Source organism: Odocoileus virginianus, chromosome 17 (assembly GCF_023699985.2).
Source record: "Odocoileus virginianus isolate 20LAN1187 ecotype Illinois chromosome 17, Ovbor_1.2, whole genome shotgun sequence".
Lineage (NCBI taxonomy): Eukaryota > Metazoa > Chordata > Mammalia > Artiodactyla > Cervidae > Odocoileus > Odocoileus virginianus.
Window position 1 is genome coordinate 51,276,049 of NC_069690.1, and position 18,838 is coordinate 51,294,886.

General features: G+C 45.6%; 1 protein-coding gene across 10 annotated transcripts in view; it reads right to left on the reverse strand.

The window, feature by feature from the left end:
• TNRC6C (trinucleotide repeat containing adaptor 6C) overlaps positions 1–18,838 on the reverse strand; it is a 115,224-nt gene that overhangs the window by 44,378 nt on the left and 52,008 nt on the right. For all 10 annotated transcript variants that reach the window (XR_011492438.1, XM_070479873.1, XM_070479876.1 and 7 more), the window contains exon 4: positions 8,389–8,715. Coding sequence is in view for 9 of the 10 variants with exons in the window: in XM_070479873.1 (XP_070335974.1) it covers positions 8,389–8,715 (327 nt within the window). In the remaining variant the exon portion in view is untranslated. The remainder of the gene's footprint in view (positions 1–8,388; positions 8,716–18,838) is intronic.

Genomic DNA, 18,838 nt, shown 5'->3' on the forward strand with positions numbered 1-18,838 from the left:
GGGAAGGGGGGAGGGGTAAATTAGGAATTTGGAATTAACAGATATACACAACTATATATAAAATAGATAAACAACAAGGACCCACTGTATAGAACAGGGAACTAAATTAAACTGTAACAGGAAACACTAACACGAGTAAGAGCAGTTCTGGGATGGGGAGGAGGAAGGGAGAAGATGGACTAAGATCCAGATATGGTGAGTCTGCGGTGCTTGCTAGACCTCCAAGCGGATCTGTCCACAGTCCTGGGAGAAGCAAGCTTCGGGAAGCTCAGACGTGAATGTGCGGTTCATCAGCGCACTCTGTGTGGACTCGTGCGTCCTTGCAGGTGCTTCATCCAGCCCCTTGAAAGGCCATCAGTGCCACTCTTCCCGCCTCTTCACTCCTCTCCATCGTCCACTTCAGTTGCCTGATCAAGTGGGGACTACGTTCGACAAGCACTGGGGAATCTACGGGTTGTCATCCACTCAACAGGACCCTTTTCTCAAAGGCAAGAATGTGTCTGCAAGTGGTGTGTGCCAAGAGAGCAGTGTTCCTAACTCAGAGGGGAGCTAAACATTCTGCAACTTGGTACAGCCAGCCGGAAGGGAGTTGAGAGAGAGAGAAGCTAGAGGAGAGGAGATAAAAGAGGGGAGGAGGTGAAAGCATGAGATGAAATATCCTCCAGGAAATTCCCTGGCAGTCCAGTGGTTAGGACTTGACACATGTTGCCACCACTCTGGGTTCAATCCCTGGTTGAGGAACTAAGATCACAAAAGCTGCTCAGCATGGCCAAAATAAAGAAATAAATAAGATCTCCCACACCGGCCTTAAGGGTGTTTTACTGATGGGCATGCACACCTGTGCTTTGGCACAGAGGGGTAAAGAAAGGACAAGCTGTCACTGCTACTAAAGGAGCCTAAAGGAGCGGCTCAACTCTCACCAACGCGTGGCACAGCTCGAGTTCACTTTCAGGTGAGGACTTCTGTCCTAAGCTTGCAAACAGGGCCACTCTTACATACAGAGCTATTTGGAGGGGCTTAAAATGAGGCTGACAAGTGAATTTACTATATACATTTATCTAAGTGTTATTACTATGTAAGCTACTAAAACACATTTTTTCTACATAAAATATTTTTAGTTGTAATGAAAACAGTGGATAAGGAGAAAAAAAAAAGAGAGACAAACATTGCAATGTCTTTCATTGTAATTAAACTTTGAGAATACCAAAATGATATAAGGATTTTTTTTTCCCCAAGAAAATAGCACTTTTGAGGGTGCTGACAGGATCAAAATGAACATTAAATATGACAATATTTAATATGTCATTAAATATGACAATAAAATGAACACAAAACCAAAAAGTTAAGGATAAATGGTAAGAATTACTCTGTGCCACATTTCTACAAGTTGATTCCCGATCCTGCTCCCTAGTGTCTCCAGTTCTGGCATTCCTAGTGTCCCAGCAGCTTCTTTACAAAGTCCTCTCTTCTGATAGTTTAGGGCCCTGGGACAGAGGCCGTTCCTATGAAACTCTAGTCACAGTGTCCTCAGATGACAGTTCATTGATGACAGCTCATATTGTGCTGAACATGCGTGTTCCACAGTTCTGCCGATGAACTTACAAACACCGCACAGATGCTCAAGAACATTCTGTACCAAGACAGGTGTGATGCACAAAAAGGTGCCACTCTTTGCTTCAGTTTTTTTTTCCCCGTTTTTCCACTTTATCTTGTTTTCTCATTTTTTTTTCCTTCTAAAAAAGTTTTGAAATGGGAATCGTGTCATGTGTACTTTAATATTAAAAAAAAAAAAAAGTCTGGGGACATCCCAGGCATCTGATGGTTAAGACTCCACACTCCCAATGCACAGGACGTGACTTCCATCCCTGGTCAGGGAACTAAGATCCCACATTCCATGTAGTTCCCCCCACCACCGCCCCCGCAAAAAAAAGAAAGTCTGAACACAAAAATGCATTTAAAAGCTGGAAAGGACTTGAAAACTGGAAAGCAGAAAGTTACAATTTTAATGCAATAATTACGGTTTTCAAGTATGGACTTCAGTTGATTTGAAAATACAACTCACCACTGCCTTCTTAAGTGCAGTGGTAAAGGCCAAACAACAGAACCTACACCTCCAACACATGAATGAATTAACCTAAATTCACTTTGGAAAAACTAGGCTTTCCCCACTCCTCACCATCTTTTCCCTACTCAGACTCCTTTAAAACCTTCTGGGGGCTCTGAGGAGCACAGTTTGACTAGTTCTGTTCTGGGGAATCCCTGAAGTCTCTCCTCTCCTGCCCCTCTTCATCATCAACACCATCATCATAATTACATCATCAGCATTATCACCTCTACCATCACCACCATCACCACCATGTATTATGACCTTAGAACTTATCCCCTAAATGAAAATGTTTTATGTTTTTAAAATTATTATTCTCTTTATCTTTAAAGCATACCATTCTTCTTGGTAGAATTTATGACCTTGAAAATATTTGAGTAACATGGTTTTCATAAACCAAAATCTCTTGACTGTGTTATCAATTAAAAAATCCATCTTCTAGTTATAGTCTAAAAGACTATAAGAAAGAAACTGAAATGACTGACTTCTGTGAGTAGGCATTTTGAAATGAATGAAAGCTCTGAAATAAACCAAGGCTGAATTCTCTTGTAGGTTATTTTACACTCTCCAGCATAAGCCCAGGAGCTTTAAAAGGCTAATACACATGCTGCATCTGTTGGGCAGCAAGTTTGAGAAAGTTTATAAATAAGAGTGTTCATATTTCTAAAGGGGGTAAAGAATCTGCCTGCCAATGCAGGAGACCCAAGAGACAAAGGTTCAATCCCTGGGTCAGAAAGATCCTCTGGAGTAGGAAATGGCAATCCACTCCAGTATACTTGCCTGGGAAATCCCATGGACAGAGGAGTCTTGTGGGCTACAGTCCATAGGGGCGCAAAGAGTTGGACAAGACTAAGCATGCATGCATACATGCACACATATCCCTAAACATCACGTATTTCACAGCATTTTGAAGTTCCAAGTATTTCCATACACATTAGGTTAACTTAACCTTACAAGTTACATCTGTTTTACAGATGGGGAAACAGGCTCAGACCAAACTTGCAAAGGTGTTATAACCAATGGCCAGTAAAGACTGAATGGAAACTTGTATCTTCAGAATAAAATTCTAGTGCACCTTCCATTACAACATTCTATCATCAAACTAGTTCCACTACATAAAAACCTTAAAAAAGAAAAAAAGTAATGAAGTTTTGTATCACGTTAAATTCTTTTTAACTGCTGTCTGAATAGTTCACATGTTCTAAAAATAGGTGTCTATAAAAATCTAAGTAACAAACTGTCTTAAGTGATTAAAAGGATTACACAATAGCATAAAAACTTTCTTCTTTTGCTTTTAAATTCCAAAATGTTGCCATAGAAAGATAAAATTTTCAAGAAAAAGTATTTAACAAAGAGCTTTTAAAGCTCCAGTAAGCCAAATTGTAATTAGGTATCAGGTTAATCAGGTAGGGAAGTGCCGACAGGATTTATTCAGAAGTGTGCAGAAGGCTTAATTTAGTGCTAACCCTGACAAATGGTATGGAATTCATTCTTTCTCACCACAGTCCTTTTAACTGAAATGGCAGAATAATAAACTACATCATAAAGTAATTCCAAATGCTTTCTGTAGTTGAAAACACAAGCGTACTATGCGTACTGGTAACACATACTCGGACAGTGGGTTTTTCAAGGGGCGGAATCCACGTAACCAGTAACCACTGTTTTCAGCCTTGGAGAACCGAAGCCGCCTCCCTCCACTGCCTTGACGGGATGTAAAAATCTCGTGGAGAAAGTGTTCTTGGCTCAGAATTCCAGCACTGGACAGACTCGGAGACATCTTATCCGTCCACTTCTATCCTTGCAAGGGATTATGAAATGCAGAACCGAGTGAAAGGTTTACTGAAAACAATAAAGTGTCCACAAGAAAAAGCTTGATGGCCCTGCTTTTTCTCCAAAACTCAGGATGAGGCTGCTTCCCCGGGGGTTCAGTCCCTGAGAGAAGCCCCCGCAGGGGAGGGAAACTCCCGATCGGGAGGCGCAGCCAATGTGGGCTCGGTGGCGGCTCTCTTTTGCGGCTCCGTGGGCCGCGGGGGCACAAGTACCTGCGAGGGGGCCGCCCACCCCTTGAGAGACGCTACCTTGCGCGCCGGCCCCCTGGGCGCCCGCATCTAGGGCGGCGCGGGCTCCCCGCTCCGCCGGGACACCCGCAGTCGCTGCCGGGAGGCTCCGCCGGCTGCGCCCAGCGACCTGCAGGCGCCCGCGGGCAGGACTGGCGATGCCCTTCCCACCCCGGGAGGATTTGAAAGCTTTGATTATCTAATTGCAGCTGACACTAAACCGATCTTCAAGCCTCTCAACATTCTTTCGATGGTCACACCGTTTTCACTGCAGGACCCGGTTGCGGCAGCAGGAGAGCCACTTTCCGTCTGTTTTTGAAAGTCAGCCAAAAGCCAAAGGGCGCGCTGCCGATTGGCTGCACGCAGACAAACCGCAGCCCTTTCCTATTCCTTTGTTTTCGGTTCCTCCTCTTTCCCGCTCTTCCCCCGAACGTCTGGCATACCAACACTAGCTATAATTTTCTAAATGAGCCCCATATGTAAATTGGCACGTGTCCAACTTCTTAATTACTTTCCTGCTTCTATCTACAAAAGATCTAAGTAGCTAACACCACGGCATATTAATCAAAGCCTCTGTTTATAAATGTACAAAGCAGCCACCAAAACAATAGATTGCCTTTAGCATGGCCAGAAAAGAGTTTTTTAAAAAGATAAAAAAGCTCACAAGTGTTTCAAGCTGGAGTTACACTGCAGATAAGCAAAAACACAGTCTGAATAGAAAATTCACATTTTTTCCAGAAGCTTCATAGGGTGAATCAGTGCATTTATATACTACTCACACCTTACCAGGTAACATTTGTTGCCAATTGGCTGGATGGGAGCTCCCCTCCAGAATCAATACAGGAATTTAAAATTGATTTCCGTTTGCATTATTTTATTAGAAGGCCAATGTTTTATTTCAGGACAAACTGTTGTTATTTAAAGAGAGCACCTGGATCCAGGGCTAGGCTGGCCTGTCTGTCTCACAGGAGCCCCTCCACCCACTGTGAGGGGTGTCCAAGTCTCTCTGGATGCCCCAGTGATGGGAGGCAGGCTGAAACCTGCCCCACAGGACGAGTGCCACCTAATTGGTCTCTACCCTCTGGAGCTGGCCCAGTCCCTGAGGCCTCCTGGGGTGTCAGACCAGAATCTCTGTAACTGAAATGCTCCCAGGCCCTCTTCCTCACAAGGCTTCTTCGCAGGGCTCCCCTCAGTTCCTTTCCAGTCCACACAGATGTCTCAAGGCCTCTTTTTCCCTGGCTACTCTGGGCATGCCTGTTTGAGAGCCATGTTTTTCCACAAGGGATGTGACCCCTAGGAGTTAATCTAAATGTGGAGTCAGAACATCAGCAATTAACAGGAAACGTCCACCTGAAAAACGTCTTTTTTGAATTGGAAGCCTAATGTAAAGAATCTGTGCTTAAACTTACATTTGTTGAAGGGCTTCCCTTCAGCATTAGCATTACCGAACCTTCATAAGTAAAAGTGGCACCAGGAGTCAGCCGTGCATGCGAGAATGGAAGTCTTGGTTCCCTGAGAACACCTGATAGTGCTGGCGTAAATAATGCTACAGAAACTACAAAACCCGCGGCGTCTCTCCACCAATGCCCTGGGCTGACGTGGAGATGGCACGGAGCTAACACAAAGAGGGGCCGGTAGAACCTGAAATCTGGTTTAAAAAAAAAAAAAAAAATGGAGAGAGAGCAATTTATTCTTTTTTTTTTTTTTTAAAAAAAACATGTTTTTTTGGGAAGTGGACCATTTTTAAAGTCTTTACTAAATTTATTACACCGTTGCTTCTGTCTTACATTTCGGTTTTGGGGCCATGAGGCATGTGGGACTAGGTCCTTGAGCAAGGGTTGAATCCACACTCCCTGCACCGGAAGGTGAAGTCCTAACCACCGGACTGCCAGGGACGTCCCTGGAGGGAGCTTTAGATTGCTGCCCTCTGGTGACCTGCGAGCCAGTGAAAGTTCAGCCTGTTCTCAAACACAGGTGGTTTTTTATCATCACCTTCACCCACGCTGGTCATGCGAAGTCAATACTGCCGCTGGCCACTTGGACCAGCTGCAGAGGCAACAGTCAATCTGGGTGTGTTTCCGTCACCTCTACAGATCATGCCACTTAGGGCAAGGAATAACTTCTGAGCATTAGGCTGGCAGTCAGTATGTATTATCATATACTCATATTCTTGGGGAAAAACACAGAAAGTTAATGTGCTGGGCTGAAACAACTCCTAACTTTGCTTTTCTTATCATTAGAAATGGTCTGCTGTTAAATTCTTAAGGATCAGTCACTTCCTTAACCCCTGCTTGGGTAATTCAATCTCAGTTCTGTTGACCCAGCACTCATACTTTTAAATTTAGTCTTAGAAGAATGCAATCATGAATCAAACCATGCTTTTCATTTTAATGTGGAGAGGCTACAGGAGTGAAAACCCTAACACAAGTAAACACATAAAAATCTATGTATTACTTTAAAAAAAGTTATAAGAGCTTTTACTTCAACAGTATTTAAAAAGTTTCAATGTGGCAAGAAAATGTGGAACCCACTAACAGAATTTCAGTTGGATATGAATGAATTTATTAAGTAACTTGCACCATGGGAAAGAAAAGTTTATGAAGATTTTGTGAGTTGTTTTTTAGTTGCTGCTCTGTAATAGTGTTTCAAAGGTACAAATATATTTGCAGCATGTTTCAAAAGTCTCACAAGTTCCACATTCACAGCTAGCATCTGAATTTACTGAGCACTTACTATATGCAGGCCCTGTGCTGAGTATGAATCAAATACCTCAGTTTTTCAATATAAGCTTTTTAAACCAAAACACCAAGCTATACAAGTCTGACTATACAATTTCTGTTAAGACTGGTCAGAAGACCATATTTCAGTGTGGAGAGTAATCGTATACTTGACTATTAAACTGGTGGCAGTTAAGCAGATGGGATTCTATTCAACGAATACATTTGATCATTTCTTCTCTTACTAGCTTTTTGCTGACAATCATTGACCTACATCCTCTCTACTAGGAATTTAGCAGATGAGTCAAGACTATTTGAAGAGACATGGCGAAGTTGTCTAAAAATATTTTTTCCAAACAAAACCCAAAGTCATGGTTTTGAGAAATGGTGCTGCAAATACTTCAATGTCATATTGGAATTATTCCCCATATTAAAAGGCAGCACATGAAGGAAAAAAAAATTGTGACACATTTCTTTTAAATTCTAATCTAATACAAGAAGCCTCTTTGCCTCTTTAATTACAGACCTGAATTTCACTACCAGGCTAGAACCAGTGCCAATTGTTGAATTACTTGAAACAGAAAGATTTAAGAAAATAATGGAGAATCATGGCCGTTGAACACATGGACTTTGCTCTCTTCCAAAAGTTTCCCTAAAACTCCAGTAAAGAACATTTGTACAGCGCTAGTCCATGAGATCAAGCAGAGGGGAACAGAAGAGAGGAGAGGAGAGATGCTGACATTCTGAGGCTGGAAAGCAAATGAGCAAGTGGCCAGTTCTCCTGCGAGCCCAGGGACAGCTGGCGCTGAACTGCAGGCCAGGACGCCAACGAGCAGCGCAGAGCCCCAGACTCTGCAGGGGCGCAGCGGGCAGCGCTGCCTCGGGGTACTCAAACTCGTCAGTTAGAAACAGCCACTCCCCATAAAATGCTATTACCTCCCTGCACAGGAAGCATGTGTGCCGTATGAGATGTCCTAATTACCTGGGAGAAAAGGGTTTCACTATCAGTTTTCACTACAGGGCTCTAAAGCACCCGCCGTGACAGATTTATATGGACTGACGAAGACCTTTAGTTTCTGGTGAGCAACAGACTTAGCTGAAGTAAAGTGAAAGAAAGTGAAAGTCGCTCAGTCCTGTCCAACTCTTTGTGACCGCATGGACTATGCTGTCCATGGAATTCTCCAGGCCAGAATACTGGAGTGGGTGGCCTTTCCCTTCTCCAGGGGGATCTTCCCAACCCAGGGATGGAGCCCAGGTCTCCTCAATTGTAGGCAGATTCTTTACCAGCTGAGCCACAAGGGAAGTAGCTAATGCCATCTGCAAATACACGAGAAACAAATAAGAAGGGGAAACAGAAGTAAACCTTAACATCGAATTGAAGCGAATGTATCATCAAGCTAGCTTTGCTAAGTGTACAGTAAATATGTCCATGTTCATTACTGAGCAGCAAAGGTGAAAACAGCAAACCAGTCCTCAGGTAGAAACAGCGCTCTGGTTCTGGGGGGTTTACCTGGTTGGGGCTTACTGGGGTGCGGCTGTGCTCCGGCTCCAGGCAGCGGGGGTGGGCTCAGGCCTGCAGGCCCAGCGCCCTGCGTGGGACTCACGCCGCTCAGGGCCCCCGCGGGCAGTGGCTGACCTCTCTTTAACAGCTGCTTCTGTTCTTGCTGGCGGAAGCGTGGAGGCACCTCGCGAGGCAGGTAACGGGCTGCAGCTGGCTGCTGGCCGCCGGCAGATGCACGTTTGCCATTGCTGCCGCTGGAGAGGGTGCTGGTGGAAGTACTGGTACTGGTGCCGGCAGGTTGGGGCTGGCTTGAACAGGTCTTGGTAGGTTCTGGCACTAGAAGGAACAGAAGGAAAAGACCCTGACTCCTTAGTATTATCACCGCCTTCAATCCAACCCAAACCAAAGAAAACAGAACACAAAACCTAGGAATGACAATGTAGAGCTTTAGAAGTGAACTGCACCAAAGTCCAGAGTTCCAGGCTTCAGACCCACTTTTCCTATAAATGAACCTGGATCCTGATCTGTAGCCCTTGGCCAGTTTCCTCACCCGAAAGGCAGGCCATCAGGCTGGGTCAGAACCGCAGGTCTCCAGCATGAGCGGGAGTCAGGTTAAAGGTCCGACTCCTGGGCCTCAACCGGGAATTCACTTGGTTGGGAGGGAGAGGAGGCTGCCAGTCTGCATTTCTGGTAAGTTCCCAGGAGAGGCTGGTGCCCCGGGCCCTGGGCCCACACTTTGAGAATCACTGCTCTCGGTCAGTATTTCTCAAAATTAAGAGATCATCAGATGTCCATGAATTTTTATATAAATTTGTTTTAATTCTGAAGAAAATTATATATATGTAACATTATAAAGACCATTATTATCCCTTGCAATCAGCCTGCATTTCTCATCTCCCCAGTGAGCTCCACCGTCCATCCTGTGACCCCACTGTTCACAGTATCCGAGGGGCCTCTGCCCAGTTTTCCTGTCGCCCTGCACAGCAACCCCTCAATTCTGGATGAAGCCGCTGTCCACTCACTCCTTCCTGGCTTGGACTGCTGTGCAGTCTGAAATCGCTGAGAACTCCTGGGCCCCGACCTCAGGGCACCCTCAGTGCTTCCTGAGCAGCCTACGGTTTCCTGGGTCTGCCTGGCTCTGCTACTGCTGCTGATGACTCACTGAACAACCTTCCACTCTTGGGCGATAATGCCTTTATCTCCCGACCCCAGAAGATAAACTTGACCTTACGCTCCAGAGAAATAAAGGCCAGCAGGCCAGAGCTGCAGGTGTACACATCACACTGTTGTCTGCCCCCACACCTCCCCCAGGCTGGCACTGTGCTTCCCCAATCGCAAGACTCACATTTCTCCACATGTCAAAGTCACTTCACCGGCACGGGTCTTACCACCGATGGCATGTCCCTTTCTCAGCGGCACATGAGATACAGGGGCACCTCACAGTCTGTGGTGTCAGGACACGCAGACGACTCCCCCTACAGCTCTGGGCCCACCTCAGGGACTCTGTCTTCGACCCATGACACTCTCCAGAGCAGACAGGCCCGAAGATGAAGACTGGGTCTTCCAGTAATTCTTTGTTTTACAAATATTTATATTTTTTCTTCCAGCCAGACAGTAAAGAATCTGCCTGCAATGCTGGAGAGCCAGGTTCATTCCCTGGGTCGGGAAGATCCCCTGGAGAAGGGAATGGCAACCCTCTCCGGTATTCTTGTCTGGAGAATTCCTTGGACAGAGGAGCCTGGCAGGCTACAATCCATGGGGTCGCAAAGAATTGGACACAACTGAGCAACTAACACACATACACACACACTTTTTTTTCTTCCAGAGATTAGTAGATAGACATTGCTGATTCCACAGGAGAAGAGAAATCCGGCCCCTGTGTTCACGTGTGGAGTAGAGGAGAGCACATTTCCAGCCAGTAACCTGCCCAGGGATGCGACCACCCCGCCACCAGCTCCTCCTGATCGGCACGTGAACAGGCCGACAGCGGCGCTCCTGCTCGCCTCAACCCCACACCGCCCGCCAGCCACGTCCGACCGGTCCCCTCTCCCGGTCCCCTCTCCCCCGCACGCTTCCTGAAGTGCTGCTTCCTCACCTGCCCTGGGCCCTCACCCAGCTCCTCTCACTGCCCTCTTCCTCCTTGATGCTGAAAGCCTACGCCCCCCGAGCCAGGCTGCCTGTGTCGGCGGTGGCCACTCTGACCCCCAAGCCTCCCTGCTTCAGCCTTCACGACGCTGGGAGTCCATTTTCAGAGATCCTCTGACCTTTGCAGCCACTCATTCCTGCTCCCAGGGACAGGCTGCTTCCTCCCTCTCTAAAGTTCCGCTGCAGACTCTCATCCTGGGTCATCTGTCTTCTGCCGCTTCATTCATCAATCCTGTGGTGATGGTCTAAGCCCTGGAGGGCTACTGGATATCAACATCGATATGGACATTGATGTCTTAATGGGCACTTCAAAGTCAGCATGTCCAAAACACTCATCAGCTTTATCACCTCAGCAGTGTTTTAGGGGTTCTTCCTGACCCAGGGATCGAACCTGCATCTCTTGCTTTGCAGGCAGATTCTTTACCGTCTGATCGACAAAATAATGCATAAAGCAGTTGATCATATATCTCAGATTCAACAAAATTCCTAGTCATTCTTTAAATATCAGATTGAATGTTACTTCCCTTGACAACCTTCCCTGACTCACCCAGGGCAATCTAGGTGCTTCTGGAACATTCACAGTTCCCTGTATTTGCCACAGCATTCAGCATGGTATATTGCTTAGATGAACATCCATTATATATTTATTTTTAAAGAAATACATTTTTTTCCTGACATTGGCTTTTAGCTAATTAAGGTGGCAGCATTACCTAAGTATTTACCTAAATGAATGAAATGCTTATGTCCGCACACAAAAACCTCTACAGGAATGTTTACAGAAGTTTTATTCGTTATGGCCCCAAACTGGAAGCAACCAATATATTCTTCTATAGGTGAGCAGATAAAACAGACTGTGGTATATTCATACAATGGACTGTTAGTGTTAAAAAGAAATGAGCTCTCAATCCATGAAAAAAGAAATGGAGGAACATTAAATGCATATTATTAGGTGAAAGAAGCCAGTCTGGAAAGGCCACATGCTCCAATTCCTACCATGTAATATTCTGGGAAAAGGTGGTAACACAGAGACCACCAGGCCTTCTTCAGTGGTTGAGAGGGGCTTGGAGTGGGGGGGAGGGAGGGAAGGAGGGGTGCGCAGGCCGAGTCCGGGAGTCATCTAGGGGTGGGGAGTGACACGGTGGTCCTTTAAGAGTGGGCACTCGGCGTGATGGGTGCACAGTGGGTAATAGTGGGATTCTGTAACAGTGGACACGCAACTTCAGGCATTTGTCAAAACCCATCAAACTATACAACACAGAGCGTGAACTCACAGGAAAACTACTGGACTTTAGCTAATGACAAGGTATCAATACTGGTTCAACAGCTGTAACAAAGGCGCCACAACCAGGAAAGACGTTAACAATAGGGGCAATGGAGGGTGGGTTGGGGGTGGAGAGATGCAACATGTGGGAACTCTATTTTCTGCTCAGTCTTTCTGTAAACCTAAAACTGCTAAAAAAAAAAATATATATATATATATATAGTCTAATAGTTAAAAAGACAAAAAACAAAAAAGAGAGTTCTACCTGTCCTTGTTCCAAGACCCCATTTCTCCTTTGTCCTAACAGACACTGGCTGGCCGGCTACTACCAAAGTCAAGGTGCTTCCTTCCACCTGCCATCCATCCAGTCTGTTCAAAGGCCAGGAACAGAGAAAACCTACCTGAACTCAAAACCTGGAGGAAACAACTGGCAAGGACTTGGAAGCAACAGGAGCCTAAGAATCACCCCGTCCTCCCCTCGCCCACACAGAGCCCAGGAGGCCCAAGTCTGCACCACCCATATTAATATGGCAGCCACTAACCACATGAGGCTACTGAGCACTCGATGTGTAAGCCGAGACGTGCTGTCGGTACATTTCACATGCATTTCAAAGAGTCAGTGCACAAAAACCTCATTGATTTTTATCGCGATCTTGCATTGAAATGATAAAATTTTGGGAATATACTGAATTAAACATATTAACTGATCTCACCTGTTAGTTTTTAATCTTAAGATGTTGCTACTAGAATATTTAAATTCCTTATGCGATTCACGCATGAATTATGAGTCGCCTGAATTTTATGTCTATCAAATAATGCCAGTCTAGAAATAGCACTGCCTTCTTGAAGGAGATAAAATCTGAGTTGGCTTCTCAGAAATACGTTAAATGTAAATAACTGTTTCCATGAAGGATCATCGACTGTGGCAGACAGATCACAAGCTTTTTAGGTGAGAGGTTTTCCCTTATAACTCTGTACTAGTGGAAGTGCTAGCACCGTGTCTCACCAACAGAAAAACGTCACTAGATGTTTGCAGAGTAACAAGTGAGAGCAAGGGCCCAGAGTACAGAACAAGTGTGGTACTCACAATTTACCCAGAGATTTTTCAGATCTTTGAAACTATCAGGCAACTAACAATCTCAATTGATTAAAAATCTAAAAATCTGGATCTGTTCTTATAATAGAGAGAAATCAAATGGTCAGGTTTTGACTATCCACACATGCTCTTCAGAGCCAAATTTCTCTATCTGTCATTCCCCAAAGACACACGGCTAGGGTGTTAAAACAATCCTGATGTTCCTCTTCTCAAACGGGCCCGGATCTAAGGGTCTCACAGGCCAGTCCACCCTACACATCACTATCTTCACAGTAGAATGCCTTAGGGCTTCCCTCGTAGCTCAGTTGGTAAAGAATCTGCCTACAATGCAGGAGACCCAGGTTTGATTCCCAGGTCGGGAAGATCCCCTGGAGAAGGAAATGGCAGCCCACTCCAGTATTCTTGCCTGGAGAATCCCATGGACAGAGGACATGGGGTCGAAAGAGTCAGACATGACTTAGTGACTAAACCACCAGAATGCCTTAAGGCAAGAGGAATTTTAGCTTGATTTATATGGATTGGCAACAAATGATTTGTTTTATTTAGGAAAAAAAATTAGAGCAGCAGCCAGTGAATAACTATAAAGCAAATAAAGAACTTCCAGCAAGCAAACTTGATGTTTTGTTTCCTTTAACAAATCTTTGCTTTTTTTCTTTTACATGAGGGTGACACCTGCTGGTGAAAAAGCAGGATGTTAAATCCTTATGTAAGAGAGCAAGTCCTTTCAACAATTTTTCTTTCCAAGAAACAGTTTTCTGCTTTCGGGTAAAAATTTCAGAGGATGCTGTCACACCAGAGTCCAAATAGTTTACAAATTCCTACTACTGCTTTTCCAAAACAACTGGCCGCTGTACGGGCAGGAAGTTCAGACTGTCCCTGAGTGCCCTGGGGGACTAAGCTTTGGCACTACACTCTGCCACCTCTAGGAGACCAAGACAGAAGGCTGACCCAGCCTGCTTAACTTTTATTCCACTCTGGACTCCCCAGTCCATCTTCTGCTTCTCTAGTCATTTTCCATGGCCTGAGCCCCCAGTACTGCCATCTGGACCTCCCCGCCACGCCCCCTGGGCTTCCTTTCACTATGCTATCCACACCTCTGAATCATCCCAAACTTCGGTCTGGTTTCCAGACTGCCTAAAGTTGCGGGCTCAGAAAGCTGACGGGTTCTGCTCCTACTTAAGTGATTCAAAGCCAAGCTCCTACTGCTGCTAACGTTCCTCCTGTAATCTACCATAGTCTGCCCAAAGCCCCCTTACCCTGTTTCAAGCTCTCCCGGCCTCTTCCAAATCCTCATACCCAGCCCTTCTCTCAGCCTCTGACTGGGACTCCGGGTACCAAGGCCAAAGCTACTCATGCATTTACACACACGGAGGCTTTCCAGAGGCCAGCTCTGGACCCTCCAGTGGGCAGACTCCCACTGGACTTCTTCCAAAGGCAGACTCCCGCCTCCCCATGCCCTTTGCTCACATGTTAGCAGGGGGAGACGACTGATGAACAAGATGCCTGTTAAGGTAAGTGGTCACCAGAAGGTGCTAAGTGGAAAGCTGGGCAGGGTCAACAGGGCTAAAGCTGACTTTTCTCCTGTTGTCTGCTAACAATTTCACCCCCACAGGTATCCTCATTTAACTTCTCTTATTTAATGAGTGCCTAATTTGTGTCAGGTACTGAGTGCATTGAGGAAAATAGATATGGTTCCTGTAAGATACTAACTTAAACATGTGGGACAAAAGAACTTGGGTTAGGGACTCAGAGAAATCTCTGCTGAGGAAGTGACTGCTAAGTTGGGCCAGGGGAGTGTGTCTGCAAGCTCACTCCCAACCAGCCTGGACTGGGCATGGGAAGATCTTGAAATGGGAAAAGGCTTCTGTGCCTTGAAGGGCTGAGACAAGGCTGGTGAGGCTGGAGTTCAGCGCCCAGGGGAGGGCTCCTGGACGCCAGGCTGGAGAGGCAGGTGGAGTCTTTGTACATTCTGGACCCCATCACTTGGCCACTGGCTGGAAGCGCACTCCAAGACAGCCTAGTGGAGGGTGACCCCGTGGTGTTCCTGCCAGGGCTGCAGGGCACAGACAAGCCTGGAGCCTCCAGTTTTGGGCAGAAGTTCTCTGAGGACAGGCTCCTTTGATTACAAACTCATGGAGAGTCCAGGATGCTGTGACTGCAACTGGTTGTTTAAACTCCACAAGCAGGCGACCTTGATCAAGAACCAACTGTACAGGCCCAGAGCCAGGAGTTGTGCCCGACAGCACCTCTGCGTCCCATTCTACACACCTGGGGGGGTGGGTTCCCTCTAGGATCTACCTTATGCTGCTCATCAGAAACTTAGCAGAGGAGGGTAGGGTGCCCGGTGCATTGAGGCGTTTCCATCTTATTACCCAAGTCATACTAAAGACATCCTTTTGTTTAAAAAAAAAAAGAGAAATTATTTGGAAATAATTAAGAAGTACAAAAAGGCATAGAGACCAAATGGTCAACAAAACTCCATGGACCCAATCTCCAGCTTAAGAAGGAAGAAAACGTCGCCAAGTCCATCAGAGGTTCCTCTCTCCCTCTCACAGCTGCACGAGTCACCTCCCCCAGGAGGTCCCGGCCCTGCACGCCTCGGGGTTTATCCCTCCTCTTCAGATGTGGTGTCGTGGCTATGAGCGCAGACCCATCTGTTTGAATCTCGGCTCTGCCACTGAGTGGCTGGTGAAGCTGGCTAAGTTATTTAACTCTCTGCCCCTCAGCGGTACTGTCTGTAAGATGCAGGAAGGCAGAGGATGAAGTGAGGGTAACAATTAACATCTTACTGAGATGTTCTTTGAGGAGTGAATGTTAACACGTGTGAAGAGCCCTTTAGAACAGTGTCGGACACACAGCAAGTGCTCTGTGAGTATATTATGTTACAGAAAAAGTTCAATGACACTTGCTGAAGATGGTAAGGCAGACTCGATTCAAGGTCATCACTTGAATCATCATCATCGGGGCCACTGCAAGGGGATTTTACAGCAGAGGAGAGACTGGCTCAACTAAGAATACACTGTGAGCAGCTAGGAACGTAAGAGTAAGGAGCTAATGAACACCCATCCTGGCATTTTAAAGCCCTTACAAAAGCAGCAATCAAAGGTGCCCCCCCTCCCCGACCAGCACACCAGCCACAGGCCAGCAGGGGCCGGTTCACAGCTTCAGGGATCCAGCAGTGACCTGAGTACCCTCTGTCCATTGCTCCAGCTCCTAGTGTGAGCACCGCCCTGGAGGTGGTGGAGGCTTTTGCACGGGTTCCCTGTTCTCAATCACTGTCTTGGTGGCAGCTTCCAGATAGCTGGACTGCGGCAGTGATGTAGTGCTCTTGAAGTCAGCGGGGCCTGCAGGGCATTCTGCCTTTTCCCCTGGGAGCAGCTCTTCTGGAGGGCCCTCTGGGGAGTCATATCTGCCTCCTAGACTAGGGCACGCCCTCCCTCCAACGACTATATAAGCACCCAATTCTTTGCACCTAAATTCATTTCTGCTTAATATAGCTAGAGTGGTTTCTATACCCTTCTATTCAGCTCTGGTGAAGAGCACATTTTTTCTTCCCCCCAGCAAGCAGTACATTTAAATCTTTCACTCACCTAGACAGCATCACAATATATGCTATGAGCTAGATATTCAACAACTGTTCCCATCTAACAGCATTTCCTATAACGGGACTTACCTACATACCCCTGGATTAAAGTCTCACAGGCTACCTCCATTAGTCTAAAGTAAACTGACAAGCAGTCATGCAATGGATTAGAGAGGTATATTTTAAAAGTAAGCTTTCATAGGTAAATGTTAACTAGAGGGACCTTTTAACCTACACATTTCAACACGTCTTGCTTCTGAAATTTGGATGCATCTTACAATTGGTGTATAAACTTAATACAGTTTCCTCATTCACCTGCCAACCATCAATAAGACATTATTAAATCCATGGTGGCAGCCCACTCCAGTACTACTGCCTGGAAAATCCCATGGATGGAGGAGCCTGGTAGGCTACAGTCCATGGGATCGCAAAGAGTCAGACATGACTAAGCAACTCCACTCCACATGCCCTATATATATATATTTTTTGTTCCCCTCCCTCCTCCTGGCCATGCTGCTTAACTTGTGGGGTCTTAGTTCTCTGGTGAGGGACTGAACCTGCACCCTAGGTGGTGAAGGCTTGGAGTCCCAATCACTGGACTGCCAGGGAATTTCCATTACGTTCTACCTATAACTGACAGTATCTTAGTACTTAAGAGAGATAAGTTTTTGTATGATAAAGCAAAGAATTTCTCTTATGCACAGACACCACACAATGACAAGAAACGGAAAAATATTTTAAAGCTTTGCATTAATTTCAGCCATTTCGGAATATATACTCAAAGATTCAGAGTTTCTCAAAATTTTAAATTTAGTGAAATACGTATGTTAACTGTTTGCAAATGGGACTACGAAAGAGAACTATTCTCCTGTGCTGAAACAATCAGAGATTCCAAGGAATATTTTCATTATTACAATCACTTCTGCAATCTACACAGCAACAAACATTGCAGGGAGAAGTTCCCTGAGAACAATGAGATGCAAGCTGAAGACAGCGAGAGCAACGAGGGTCCATCTGCTATGTTTGTCGCAGTCCCGGTGGGGTACAGAGCAGTGGCCTTCTATTTGTTCTGTTGATGGCTTCTGGCTGATCTGTCACCATGGCAACTTTTAGAGCCCAACTCAAAATGAGCACAAACTCATTAGCTACTAACTACATTAACTTAGTGTCTGCTGCTAATGAGAAATGCTGTTCAGAGATATTTTCTATTCTAATGTATTACAGTTACCTCTCCAAAAGGTATTAAATTGAATTAAATGCTACTCTTAATATATCAGACTGGATAATACAAATGTTACAGCAGAATTACTTTAATAATGACTATTAACAATAAGAATCATTTCATTAAAAGGTTACCATGTTTTGGTCCTTGGATTCTTCGCCTCTGAGAAAATGTATTATCAGTCATACAGGCAAACATTTCTAGGTTCTTTTAAACACTGGCCAGCTGATTCAGAAAATAGAAATGGAAAACTTTGATAAGAGCCTGTTAAAGCCAGGTAGCCAATACCGCAATTAGCACATACTGGCTTCTCTTTTAATTAATTAACTGGCCGTGCTGGGTCTTCGTTGCTGTGCAAGGGCTCTCTCTGTTTGTGGCGAGCGGGGGGCTGCTCTGCAGGTGCGGAGTGCGGGCTTCTCATTACCGCGGCTTCTCTTGCTGCGGAGCGCAGGCTTGACAGCGCAGGCTCAGCAGCTGCGGCATGCAGGGTTAGCTGCCCCGAGGATGTGGACGCTTCTCAGATCAGGGGTAGAGCCTGTCTCCCCTGCACTTGCAGGAGGATTCTCAACCACTGACTACCAGGGGAGTCCTGGCTTTTCTATAACCTTGATACGGACCATCACTTGAAACACTTCTCAAAGAGGCGACACACAGGACTGACACAGTGGGTAAAGAAGTCTGGGGAGTGTGCAAGCTTCTAAGTCTGACCCCCTGTCTCTCCATGCAGAATCATCCCAGGCACAACAAGCTCTAGGAACAAACAGGGAATCTGAAATCGCATAAAACAGAGGTTTCCATGGGATTATGTCTCACCTGTGTTCTCCCAGGACATGCATATTGCCTTGTGCAAAAGGGTTGCGTGCATGTGTTTTAATAAGCTAGTAAATTGTGGGAATGAATTTATTCACAAAGCAGAAACAGATTCATAGATGTAGCAAACTTATGGCTACCAAAGAGGAAAGGGGGCAGAGGGGGAGATAAATCAGGAGTTTGGAATTAGCAGATACAAACTACTATGCATAAAACAGATAAACAACAGGGTCCTACTGTATAGCATAGGGAACTATATTCAGTATCTTGTAATAACCTATAATGGACAATCATCTGAAAAATAAAAAAACATGTATAACTCAATCATTTTGCTGTACACTT